This window comes from Babylonia areolata, chromosome 8 (assembly GCF_041734735.1).
Source record: "Babylonia areolata isolate BAREFJ2019XMU chromosome 8, ASM4173473v1, whole genome shotgun sequence".
In the NCBI taxonomy this organism is placed as follows: domain Eukaryota; kingdom Metazoa; phylum Mollusca; class Gastropoda; order Neogastropoda; family Buccinidae; genus Babylonia; species Babylonia areolata.
Genome location: NC_134883.1, coordinates 640,386 through 654,314, shown reverse-complemented (window position 1 = coordinate 654,314; position 13,929 = coordinate 640,386). Strand labels below are relative to the sequence as shown.

Sequence of the window (13,929 nt, the reverse complement as noted above, 5' to 3'; positions counted from 1 at the left end):
CAAGGTTTATGTGATATAAATTGTGCCATAATGTTGTGTTCTCACAATGCGCTTAATATGCTACAGATTGAAAATACGTAAAACTTTATCCAGCAAACATGACCCATAATGATAAAGATGTATTTGTGTCATTGGTTTGGAACGATGGGTCAAGTTGCAGTTTAAAAGGCAGTATCATAATTTGCATCACTGTTCACTGCTCACCAGAAAGCATGTGTATGTTTTTTATGGTGATGATATTATCATTTTTGGTACTTACCTGCACCCGATCCTTCAGGTAAACTTGGTGGGAAGGCACACATCTGTGTTAACTATTTTAACTGTCATGATACCCGATTTTTAGTCCAGAGCAACAGTTGATGTGTGTATTGTTTTACAGGCGTCCGCGCGTGAAAGGGTGAGTGAGAGAGAGAGGGCTAGCTGCAGTTGTTCGCCGTCTGCACTCAGTCGTTTAGGAAGCGGGGCGTGCCAGCACTTACTTCGTCACCTCGAGGGCAAGTTGCGACGTATAGTCCAACTTTTCCGCTTGAGTAACCATCCCAGCCGCGTACATAGTGTGTAATCTGCTCATTGACTTTGTGCAAATGCTGACTGCTGCTCTTGGCCCACTCAGCACACTTGTTTTGCAGTTTTCTTCTTCGTTCGTGGGCTGCAACTCCCACGTTCACCGGTGTGTTCACAAGTGGGTTTTTTCTTGTATGACCGTTTTTACCGCGCCATGTAGGCAGCCATACTCCATTTTCAGAGGTGTGCATGGTGGGTATGTTCTTGTTTCCATAACCCACCGAGCGCTGACATGGATTACAGGGTCTTTAACGTGCATATTTGATCTTCTTCTTGAGTATGCACACGAAGGGGGTTCAGGCACAAACAGGTCTGCACATATTGTTGACCTGGGAGATAGGAAAAATCTCCACCCTTTATCTACCAGGCGACGTTACCGAGATTCGAACCCGGGACCCTTAGATTGAGAGCCCAACGCTTTAACCACTCGGCTATTGCGCCCGTCAGTCAAATCTGCAGGCTGGACGGAAACGTTAATTCCGTTTGCTTAAAATGGCTTCTACCGATTGAAGTAACCTCGGTCCCTGTTCACGTTTTTGTGCGCGTTGTGCGTTGGTTAGATTCCCGTGGTCTGGCAGTGTTGCCTGTGGGACTTGTCCTACTACCACTGTAGCTGCGTGTCCTAAAAAGCGTGGACTTCGTTCAAAGTGAATCGTTTCTTTGATCTCAATCAGTTGATGTGTTATTGAATTAAGTGCCCACCCCATTCCCTGCCCTTCAACCACCCCTTCCTCCTTCTTCTTTATTATTATTATTATTTCTTGAACCGCTAGTTACTTGCCGTTGAAACTGTGCTGTATTCTGTTGTCGGTAGGCTCTCTCAGTTACTTGTTTACTTGATAAAACATAGGCGAAATTATATGCGTTGTTTTCTTTTCATACATAGTTCATATCTGTAATAACGCCCTCTCTCTCGAGTCTTTCGTAATTCGGATTGAAGCTCCAGTTCCCACACTTTTAACGCTCACTTTCCTTCCAGTCGGAAGGGTTGGCTGCTGATCGAATGCCGTAAAATGAACAGGGTCCCGTGGTCCTCCCTTTCCCACGGTATTACTTCCATTGTGTGGAGGCATTCTGGCTGGCTGGTAGGTACACCCTAACGAGATTTTTGTTCACAACTCTCGGGTTGCACGGTGTTGCTGTTTAAAAGACTGTCTTCGGATACGGATCATCTGGGACCCAGGTTTCTCATCAAACAGTTTAAAATCTGGGACACCATTACTAAAAATTTAGGACACCATTACTTTCCGAAATGGAGGGAATTCCCCTGGAGACGTGCGGCTGTTTGTGGGTAGGAAATAGGACCAAGACAGACCGTCAAAAATAGAAACAGATTTTGGCCGCAGTCCCCGTATGTCGGTATTAGTAGCATGGATGCATTAAAAAAAAAAGCTTTCAAATGTGTAAGGACCTTTTCAACAAAAAAACAAAACAAAAATAAAACAACAACAATAAAACACCACCAACAACAACAACAGAAATAAACAAAAGATATAGCAGAAAATGTAGCGAGCACATGGAAAGAGAGAGACGGGGGCGGTGGAGGGAGGGGGCTTGGGGGGTGGTAAAAGAAAAAAAGAGGAAGGAAGGGAAGATTGGAAAAGAGTGGTGAAAACTGACATCTGGTTCGAGTTGTTCGCTGCGCGCTGCCAAGAAGATAGTGAATTCGCTTGACAGGAGCCATCTTTCCCTTACAGTTCCTCTTGCTCGTTCTGACTCGCGGGTTTCAGCCAAAACGAGTCCGTGTGATCAAAGAGAGTCCATGTAATCACAGCGAGTGTGTTTGATCAAAGTTTATGAGACAGTCCATGTACGCGTACGCTTTAAAGGTTGAAGATGGTGAATATATTTCGACTGTAGTATTTCACGTGCATTCATACCCAGGAGTTTTTGTTGTTGTTGTTGTTTTTATGCTGATATGTGGTTTATTCCCCCCACAAGGCCAAATACTGCAAAGAATATAATGTATATACACGTTGCAGTTCACTTTGTGCTTCTGTACTGGGCTGTTTCGCTTATCATTCCATTTGGTTGCACCGTCTGTCATGTTTTGATCAGTGCATTACTCTTGTCTGTTTGTCCGTCTGTCTGTGTAGTGTCTTCATCTCTTTCTTACTACGTCTCTCTATTGTTTTGATCAGTGCATTACTCTTGTCTGTTTGTCCGTCTGTCTGTGTAGTGTCTTCATCTCTTTCTTTCTACGTCTCTCTATTGTTTTGATCAGTGCATTACTCTTGTCTGTTTGTCCGTCTGTCTGTGTAGTGTCTTCATCTCTTTCTTTCTACGTCTCTCTATTGTTTTTATCAGTGCATTACTCTTGTCTGTTTGTCCGTCTGTCTGTGTAGTGTCTTCATCTCTTTCTTACTACGTCTCTCTATTGTTTTGATCAGTGCATTACTCTTGTCTGTTTGTCCGTCTGTCTGTGTAGTGTCTCCATCTCTTTCTTACTATGTCTCTCTATTGTTTTGATCAGTGCATTACTCTTGTCTGTTTGTCCGTCTGTCTGTGTAGTGTCTTCATCTCTTTCTTTCTACGTCTCTCTACTTCTGCTCTTCTTCCCATCCTCTCTCATTCCCTCTCTCCCTCTCACCCTGCCCACTTTCTGTTGTCTATATTTTCTCCTTGTCTCTCTCTCTCTCTCTCTCTCTCTCTCTCTCTTTTAATCTCTCGTCCCCCGTTCTCCCCTTCTTCATCCACCACCTCCTCCTCCCCCCTCTGTTCTTCTCCACCCCCACCCCCCCCTCACTCTTTACGTACAAAATCACTTGCTGAAAGAGTTTCTGTTCGCTACAAATCTGAAATCGATACGTGCAAACCGGTCATTATACTCCCCAAGCTTCCCCCCAACCCCTGGTTGTGGAAATACACGTAGGCCTACGGTCAGTGACCATGTTCCAGAGAGGCACCATGGAGGTATTGACGACGTTGTCGTGTTGTCTTGTCTAAAAAAGAGTTCTGGAAAAAGTCACGGCGATTGTTCATCGTGTGTCATGGTGGTGTTTTTTGTTTGTTTTTTTTCCCAGTGTGCGGCGCTTGATGTTGTCAGTGCTTCTCTGTCTCTGTCTCTGTCTCCACCTCTTCGTCCACCTCTTCCCCCTTTCCCCTCTTCTCCCTGTTTGACGCTTGTTTTCTATTTTTTCCTTGTATGTGCAAAATTTCGTCAAGGCATAATGATTTGAGAAATAATGAAATATATAACGAAAACAAAAATAAAAACTGTCGTGTCTGTAATGAAATATAAGGTGAACTGCATTAAAAACAACCATAACAAACAAATGAGTGAATGAATAAATAAATAAACAAATGAATAATTGAATAGAAACGACGTATGTACAGTCAGCTGGGAAGAAAAGTATGTTTCGAAAGGTAGAGAATTCATTAATATTGATTACCTCTTTGTGCTCAGGTGGTAGAGAATGGCGATAGTGATATCTCACCACAAATGTGACCGTGTACATTTATTTCTGACTAAAAAGAAGAGAAGAGCTCAACTATGATTAATACTTTTAGATTTTACTGTAACATCAACGTTTAAGCTGAAATGACGAAAATGTATCCGTGGAAAAGAGATCTTGTGTGTGCACACCTACCCCTCATGTTTGAAGGCCGGTTGCCCCGCATAAAGAAAACAACGAAACAAAGAAGTCCTTCTCTCACATTCTGCACCCTTCATGTTTGAAGGCCAGTTGCCCCGCATAAAGAAAACAACGAAACAAAGAAGTCCTTCTCTCACATTCTGCACCCCTCATGTTTGAAGGCCAGTTGCCCCGCATAAAGAAAACAACGAAACAAAGAAGTCCTTCTCTCACATTCTGCACCCCTCATGTTTGAAGGCCGGTTGCCCCGCATAAAGAAAACAACGAAACAAAGAAGTCCTTCTCCCACATTAATTCTGTCCCTTTCTCTCTCATGATCTGATTCCCTTCACACTCACCCTCCCACTTCCCCCTGTCTCTCTCATTATCTGATTCCCTTCACACTCACCCTCCTACCTCCCCCTGTCTCTCTCATTATCTGATTCCCTTCACACTCACCCTCCCACTTCCCCCTGTCTCTCTCATTATCTGATTCCCTTCACACTCACCCTCCTACCTCCCCCTGTCTCTCTCATTATCTGATTCCCTTCACACTCACCCTCCCACTTCCCCCTTTCTCTCTCATTATCTGATTCCCTTCACACTCACCCTCCCCACTTCCCCCTTTCTCTCTCATTATCTGATTCCCTTCACACTCACCCTCCCACTTCTCCCTGTCTCTCTCATTATCTGATTCCCTTCACACTCACCCTCCCACTTCCCCCTGTCTCTCTCATTATCTGATTCCCTTCACACTCACCCTCCCACTTCCCCCTGTCTCTCATTATCTGATTCCCTTCACACTCACCCTCCCACTTCCCCCTGTCTCTCTCATTATCTGATTCCCTTCACACTCACCCTCCCACTTCCCCCTTTCTCTCTCATTATCTGATTCCCTTCACACTCACCCTCCCACTTCCCCCTCTCTCATTATCTGATTCCCTTCACACTCACCCTCCCACTTCCCCCTGTCTCTCTCTGATTCCCTTCACACTCATCCTCCCACTTCCCCCTCTCTCATTATCTGATTCCCTTCACACTCACCCTCCCACTTCCCCCTGTCTCTCTCATTATCTGATTCCCTTCACACTCATCCTCCCACTTCCCCCTGTCTCTCTCATTATCTGATTCCCTTCACACTCATCCTCCCACTTCCCCCTCTCTCATTATCTGATTCCCTTCACACTCACCCTCCCACTTCCCCCTGTCTCTCTCATTATCTGATTCCCTTCACACTCATCCTCCCACTTCCCCCTCTCTCATTATCTGATTCCCTTCACACTCACCCTCCCACTTCCCCTTGTCTCTCTCATTATCTGATTCCCTTCACACTCACCCTCCCACTTCCCCCTGTCTCTCTCATTATCTGATTCCCTTCACACTCACCCTCCCCACTTCCCCCTGTCTCTCTCATTATCTGATTCCCTTCACACTCACCCTCCCACTTCCCCCTTTCTCTCTCATTATCTGATTCCCTTCACACTCACCCTCCTACCTCCCCCTTTCTCTCTCATTATCTGATTCCCTTCACACTCACCCTCCCACTTCCCCCTCTCTCATTATCTGATTCCCTTCACACTCACCCTCCCACTTCCCCCTGTCTCTCTCATTATCTGATTCCCTTCACACTCACCCTCCCACTTCCCCCTGTCTCTCTCATTATCTGATTCCCTTCACACTCACCCTCCTACTTCCTCACCCTTTCTCGTTCGAAATGTTTTCTCTGTATATATTGTATTTCTTTCAGAATTACACATTACTTATGTACGTGCATGTGTGTTTGCTGTTCAGCATGCTATGTTTGCATTGTATTATTTTTCCTCTCTCGCATTGTGTGTGTGTGTGTGTGTGTGTGTGTGTGTGTGTGTGTGTGTGTGTGTGTGTGAAAGGATGAGCATTTCTGATTCTGTATGCAGTGCATGTGAATGGATGTGTATTGCTTAGTTGACACGCGTGCGATCGCATGTATGTGTGCGTACGTGTATGTCAGAAGAAGCGTTTGTTTTTTGTTAGCAGGCACACTTGCTGTATACATAAAGGTTCGTGAATTGGTCTGTTCTTGCATAATATGTCTATCTATCTATCTATATATGTATATGTGTTATATGAATAATATATATGGTGTTATTGTTGTTAAGAATGTTTAAACTGTATCTTGCTTTGTCATTGAAAAAAAATGTTTATTTTTCCTGTTTCAGATTAAATCACCCGAATATAGTGGAACTCAGAGATGTTTTTGACGACAAAACACATGTGTACCTAGTCATGGAATTGTAAGTATTCATCTGTGTTGTGCCTCGGCTGCCCCCATCTGTCAGTGTCTTGGTCTGGGGTGCATCTCATTGCTAGTATCCGTTTCTCTCTTTCTCTCTTTCTGTGTGTGTGTGTGTGTGTGTTGTCACACATACACGCGCGCGCTCTCTCCCTCTACCTCGCATTGTCACTCACTGATACATGATTATGCTTCCCCCACCCCCCTCTCTCTATCTCACCTTCACCACTCTCCCTTCCTCTCTATCACCCACCCCCCTCTCTCTATCTCACCTTCACCACTCTCCCTTCCTATCTATCACCCACCCCCCTCTCTCTGTCTCCCTTCCTATCTATCACCCACCCCCCTCTCTCTATCTCACCTTCACCACTCTCCCTTCCTCTCTATCACCCACCCCCCTCTCTCTATCTCACTTTCACTCTCCCTTCCTCTCTATCACCCACCCCCCTCTCTCTATCTCACCTTCACCACTCTCCCTTCCTATCTATCACCCACCCCCCTCTCTCTATCTCACCTTCACCACTCTCCCTTCCTCTCTATCACCCACCCCCCTCTCTCTATCTCACCTTCACCACTCTCCCTTCCTCTCTATCACCCACCCCCCTCTGTCTATCTCACCTTCACCACTCTCCCTTCCTCTATCACCCACCCCCCTCTCTCTATCTCACCTTCACCACTCTCCCTTCCTCTCTATCACCCACCCCCCTCTCTCTATCTCACTTTCACTCTCCCTTCCTCTCTATCACCCACCCCCCTCTCTCTATCTCACTTTCACTCTCCCTTCCTCTCTATCACCCACCCCCCTCTCTCTATCTCACCTTCACCACTCTCCCTTCCTCTCTATCACCCACCCCCCTCTCTCTATCTCACCTTCACCACTCTCCCTTCCTCTATCACCCACCCCCCTCTCTCTATCTCACCTTCACCACTCTCCCTTCCTCTCTATCACCCACCCCCCTCTCTCTATCTCACTTTCACTCTCCCTTCCTCTCTATCACCCACCCCCCTCTCTCTATCTCACTTTCACTCTCCCTTCCTCTCTATCACCCACCCCCCTCTCTCTATCTAACCTTCACTACTCTCCCTTCCTCTCTATCACCCACCCCCCTCTCTCTATCTCACCTTCACCACTCTCCCTTCCTCTCTATCACCCACCCCCCTCTCTCTATCTCACTTTCACTCTCCCTTCCTCTCTATCACCCACCCCCCTCTCTCTATCTCACTTTCACCACTCTCCCTTCCTATCTATCACCCACCCCCCTCTCTCTATCTCACCTTCACCACTCTCCCTTCCTATCTATCACCCACCCCCCTCTCTATCTCACCTTCACCACTCTCTCTTCCTCTCTATCACCCACCCCCCTCTCTCTATCTCACCTTCACCACTCTCTCTTCCTCTCTATCACCCACCCCCCTCTCTCTATCTCCCTTCCTCTCTATCACCCACCCCCCTCTCTCTATCTCCCTTCCTCTCTATCACCCACCCCCCTCTCTCTATCTCCCTTCCTATCTATCACCCACCCACCCACTCCGATTTTCAAAATGTCGAAAAGAAAACTTTGTTAGCTAACAGTTTGTTTGTACCTTGGTTTAAAAGGTGAGGTTGAAATTTCTGCGTTGTAATGTTTTGCATGGCTGCAAGTGTTTACTTCAAAGCCAGCGAGTGATCAAACCCTTTGACTGAGCAAGCAGCAAGTCTGGTTTCAAGTGCAAGATTAAAAAAATAATTTTAAAAAAGTCGGTAGGATTGGAGTGCGGAGCGCGCGGGGAGGTGTGCGCACGTGTGTATGTGTGTGTGTGAAGATCTATAGGCTGAATAAGGTAAGAAGGGGGGTTTCAATTAATAGATGTCAGAGAGTCGTACTAAAGGTTAATCACTGCAGTGTTAAGACCTGTCGCTGCCTTGGCCTGTTTTTATTCACCTTGGTGCGAAACATAAAAAAGGAGGTCGTGATATAAAGCTCTTGAAGAAAGAGCTAAACCACCACCACCACCACCACTACGACATAACAACCCAAGGTATGAAAGGGATAGAGCTGGAAGAGGCAGGTGTAACATAGGTAAGGGGGGGTTACGAAAACGGTGAAAGATTCATTGCGTTTGATGTCATTTAAGAAAGCAAAACAACAGCATTAATTAATTGATTCACGGTGGTGAATTTTCTTTTTCTTTCTTTCTTTGTATTAGAGAAGAGCCAAGAAACGCTTTCAGTTCTGTTGGTTGAAGCAGGCGTGTCTCTTTCAGCCTGATTGGTCCACTGGCATGTCGAGTTGTAAAAAGGTTTTAAACTGTTCTTTTGGTCGCAAACATTGATGATCGCGATTACGTACTGAAGCAGTTTGTACTGCGTGGTATTTATCGTGAAATTCGGTATACTCTCCACAGGGATGGCGCGTCTCCAGAGTGAGAGCGCCGTTTCCTGGGTTGATCCATGGAAGGAACAGTCCTTTATGAGCTTTTTTCCTTCCTTTTTTTTAATTTTTTTATTTATTTTTATTTTAAATAATGATTAAACTACTTTTGCGTGTTCAGGCTCTGTCAGTCTGTGTGCGTGTTTGTGCTCGTGTGTGTGTGTGTGCACGCGGGCGCGTGTGTGTGTGTGGATAATATGGCGTTGGATCTGGGAGTGGTGATGTGGTGGGGGAGGGAGTGCCTTGACCAGGGTCAGTACGTGTTATGCAGCACATCCAAGGGAAAGTAGGGGGTCGGAGGTGGAGGTGGGATGGTGGCCGCACCGTCGACGCCCGTGTGAAGAATGAAGATCGTTAGGTACACGACGGGTCCATCTGGTTAATTTGCGGGATGCGGCAGATGGCGGAAATGTTTCTCTTGGCTCTGTCTGGACCCGTGGCCGCCTACCCTTCTGCTGTCTGTCTGCCTCTCTCTCTCTCTCTCTCTCTTTCCCGATCTCTCTCAGTGTCTGTCTGTCTGTCACTAATAATAATAATAATGGTATTTATATAGCGCTGAATCTTATGCAGAGACAAATCAAAGCGCTTTCGCACCAGTCATTCACACGCATGCGTAACTCTAAAACTGGAAAAAAAAAACTCTCTCTCTCTCTGTTTCTCTGTTTGTCTGTCTGTCTGTCTGTCTGCCTCTCTCTCTCTCGGTAGCTCTGTATCTTTCTCCCCCTCTCTCTCTCTTCCTCCTCCCCTCTCTCACTCTCTGTGTCTGCCAGTCTCTCTCTCTGTGTCTCTCTGCTTCTCTTTCGTTTTTACTGTAGCTCTGTATCTTTCTCTCCCGCCCCCCCCCCCCCCTCTCTCTCTCTCTCATTCTCTGTGTCTGCCTCTCTCTCCCTTTCCTTTTGGTATCCCTCCCACGCAGAGAATGATAAATGATCTATCCATCAGCCTGATGTGTATTTCACCCCTGTCCTTCTGTAGGGCTGCCCCTCCCCCCTCCCTCTCGCCCGCCCCTCCCTCTCTTTCTCTTTCCAGCCATCAAGCCACAAATCAACACCACCGCCCACAAACCCACTCACACAAACTGTGAACAATTATTTTCAATATTTTCGCACTTTCTGTGGTAGACAAAGTGATAAATGATCGCGGAGGGAAATGTGAGAGCTGGTGATGTGCGACAGTTCAGCAAGGAGAGAAATTATGAAAGTATTGTTGTTGTCAGACACTTGAAACAGTAGTTCGTTAACGTCTGAGAAATATGAGAAGTAGATAGCGGCGACGAAAATCGTAGACATACGTCTCTGTCGCTCTCTTTTGTCTGTCTGTCTGTCTCTGTCTTTCTGTTTCTCTCTGTCTCTCTGTGTCCCTCTCAGTCATTGTCTGTCTCTCTCATTTTTTCTCTGTGTCATTCTGTCTGTCTCTCTCTCTGTCATTCTGTCTGTCTGTCTCTCTTTCTCTATCTCCCTCCCTCTCTCTCTCTCTCTTCCTACCCCCTCAGTCATTCTGCCTGTCTGCCTGTCTGTCTGTCTGTCTGTCTGTCTGCCTCAGTCGATGCCTCCCTGTCTCCCCTCTGTCCCCATTTGTCTCTATGTCACCGCCGCCTTCCATCCTTGTGTGTCTGGCTGTTGACCTAACCCCTTGGGAGGGCACACAGTACGGAGTCGGTGTGACCCTCCGGGACACGAGACAGGCCTGGTGAGGGATGAGGAAGGAAGGCCTGGTGAGGGATGAGGGAGGAGATCGCCCCCGTGTCCTGAGGAATGATGGTTCCCACAGTTCACCGAGGTGAGCGAACTGAAAAATAGTTCGTTGATTCCCACGCAGGCAACTCTTAATCGGCAACATCCACATTAATTTTCTTCCCCACCACTCCTCTGTGATTGACGGAGTGAACGTCCACGCCTTGTTGTGAACACTGCTCAGTCCGTCTGGACGGAAACAATTGTGGATATGACCCTTAATCAACCCGTGGTTGACGACAGCACAGGTGCAAGTGAATTTAGCTGCAAACCTTTGGAAGGCGTCTTTTGAGGAGCTATATTCTGGACCTTTCTCAAGAACTCGAGGACGCAGCCTCTACACTGCCACGGTTTACGTGAGAGGGACACCACGAAAGTACCTACGTCAGTCGATCTGCACTAATTGGAAGCCCTTAGTTGGTCAAATACTTTGTTGGTCAAAAGAGGAACTCGCAGTCAACCCGCAGTCCCCGAGACCACAGGTATGTGTGTGTGCGCGTGCGTGTGTGTGCGCGTGCGTGCGTGCGCGCGCGCGTGTGTGTGTGTGTAAGGACCCAGCACACGCACCGTTTCAATCCGATATAGACATGAAGGGACAATTTTCATGTCAAAAGTAAAAAGTCTAAAAAGTAAAGAGTTGTTACGCACATCCATCGTCCTGGCTTCACAATGCAAGGTTCCACTTTGTGTGACATCAAAAGCAGCACGAGTTTCCCGTGCAGCCAGTCGATGGCGTAGAATTTCCCCGCCGTCAGCACATGTATGGCTGGAGAGACCCTGACCTTTGTGGGCTGATCGATCGCTGAGTGTGGTGACGGCACTGCCAGGCGGGAGGGAGAGGCGGGTGGGGGTTGGGTTGAGGGGGCTGGCTAAAAGGAAAGGGGAAAGAAAGAAAACGACGTGTGATATTGATTTAGCTTTACGCAACGCCAGATTTCATATATATATGCATACGTGTGTGTGTGTGTGTGTGTGTGTGTGTCTTTGCTTGCCCACGTGAGCGCTTGGGGGAAGAATTGAAACCAGTCGCTTTTTTTTATATTTTAACATTTTCTGTTTTTCCATTTTTGATTTTTACCTTCCTGTCATCTTTTCTTCTTCGGGTTTTTTTTTTTTTTTTTTTTTTTTTTTTTTAACCGATAGCAAACTGGTCAAGATTTTAAATAAGACAAGAGAGGCAAGGCCTTCAAGACTCACTTGTGATACACTTAAAAATAAAATCCAAGCTTTTTATGTATTCAGTATAATTTCAAAATGTAATGTTTAAGATGAGAAAGATCAGTTTAAAGCAAATTAACTCCCCTAGCATTACAGAGTAATTTCCCTTTTTTACTATCTGTACCAAAACGTTTGCAAATAAATAAAACTTCCATGCTTAGCAAAAGAAGTTCCTGTTTGAACAAAAAATGATAATAATGACTGCTCTAGCTGTTGGGTCAGAATATCAGATCAAAGTGCCAAGTTTAGAGAATACAAAAAATATAAATATAACAGTAAATGCAGTTTGCATATAATTAGGCTTCATTCTTTATTTTTTGTGCCCATCCCAGAGGTGCAATATTGTTTTAAACAAGATGACTGGAAAGAACTGAATTTTTCCTATTTTTATGCCAAATTTGGTGTCAACTGACAAAGTATTTGCAGAGAAAATGTCAATGTTAAAGTTTACCACGGACACACAGACACACGCACACACACACACACACACAGACAACCGAACACCGGGTTAAAACATAGACTCACTTTGTTTACACAAGTGAGTCAAAAATAGCCTATTTGGGGCCATTCCCTTGCAAACGAAAACTTGACTTCAGTTACCCCTTATCTCACAGCAACGACATATTGATTTTCCATAATGGAGTTTTGTTATGTCTACCATTTACAATTCTTCTTCATGAATGATACTCAGGAACTAAAATATAGAGAACGTAAATATCAGGTAGCATTGAAACGTCTGTTACCTTCTTGGTCTTCTGTATCAATAATAGTTGTTATTTCACAAATCGTTTCGCTAAACGCAGGCGTTCTTTTTCTCTTCTTTTCCTCAAGTCCTGTCTGACATTTAACATCAGACTGTCTGGTTGAAAATGACCATCAATTGTGAACAATTGTCTTTCAAAATACTTCAGATTCGATCAAGTCGTTGTGAAATCAGAATTTTTTTTTTGTACGCATAATAATTCGCACATACATTTACCCACAATGTTTGTATTGCAACTGCCACACTACCATTCCAGAACAGACCTGTTCTGGCTTCCATCAACACAGAAACAGCAGAATATGAAGCATGTTCCTCCATAAACCACACATGCGACAGTGATGTTAGTCAATTTGGCCAACTTTTTGTTCAGACAGCTTTTAAGGAGACCTAAAAAAAAATCGTGTTTCCTGCAGTTTAGGCGTTTTTGTTGTTGTTTTTCTTTTTCCCGTACGAATTTGTTTAACGTGCGCGGGCTGTGCATGCAATGCATTGGAACACGTGGAAGCATACACGTAAACACACACAACACGTCCCCCTGATACCCCCCCCCCCCCCCCCACACACACACACACACACATACCCACACAACAAGCCCACGCACAGATGAGTTGCGAGTTCGTAGCAACAATGGTTTTTCTGGCATACAACAGCAAATCGTTTCGCTGACGCGCTTCAGTGAAGGACGGGACAGAACATGCCAGAGTCAATACTTGTGCGACTCTTTATGTGTAGTTTGTGGCATGTCTTGTGTTTGGGATTGGGAACCTCCTTGTATTATTTCCCACTTCAACACCCTTCTGTTTGTCCTGTCAGCACTTTTTGGGTTTTTGCTTGACAGTTAGCTGTGTTACTTTGTTTTAAAAACCCCATGTGGGAGGATGGAGAGGTGAAGGGAGAGGGGCTGTGATGTTCCGGACAGCCACCTGCCGCAGCTGACCCCGCCTTGTTCTCAGCTCCTTCACCATCATGTCCATTCTCTGTTCGCTCCCATGAGTGGACTGCTTTTTTTTCTTTTCTCCCCCCCCCCCCACCCCCTCCCCAACCCCCTCCCCCCTACCAATGGCTCTCGATGAGCGCCCGCAGCGGTACGTACGTGTGTGTGTGTGTTGCGCGCGTGCATGCGCGTGGTGTTTTCTGGTGGTTCTTTTGCTGTTGTGTGTGGTTTCTCGTTTAAGCCTTTCTTTCGATTCCCTTGCCGCTCATTTACTGTTGTTTTTTCCTTCCCAGTTCTTTTCATTTCCTGAGAAACAGCACGACAGGGAGTGGTAACATGAGTCTTTTGTTTGTCTCTGTTTCTGTTTTGTCGGATCTGAAAAGCCATTCCCGCTCCGACCATTTCCGACAAAAGTACGCCGCGGAAACCTTTTGGTTCCATGCACCAGTGATGGATTTC

The 13,929-nt window shown here is 45.8% G+C and overlaps 1 protein-coding gene across 1 annotated transcript in view; it reads left to right on the top strand.

Annotated features, from left to right (window-relative positions):
• Positions 1–13,929, top strand: part of LOC143284450 (calcium/calmodulin-dependent protein kinase type 1-like) — a 175,027-nt gene that overhangs the window by 38,964 nt on the left and 122,134 nt on the right. The window contains exon 3 of the mRNA XM_076591088.1: positions 6,338–6,412. Coding sequence (XP_076447203.1) covers positions 6,338–6,412 — 75 coding nt within the window. The remainder of the gene's footprint in view (positions 1–6,337; positions 6,413–13,929) is intronic.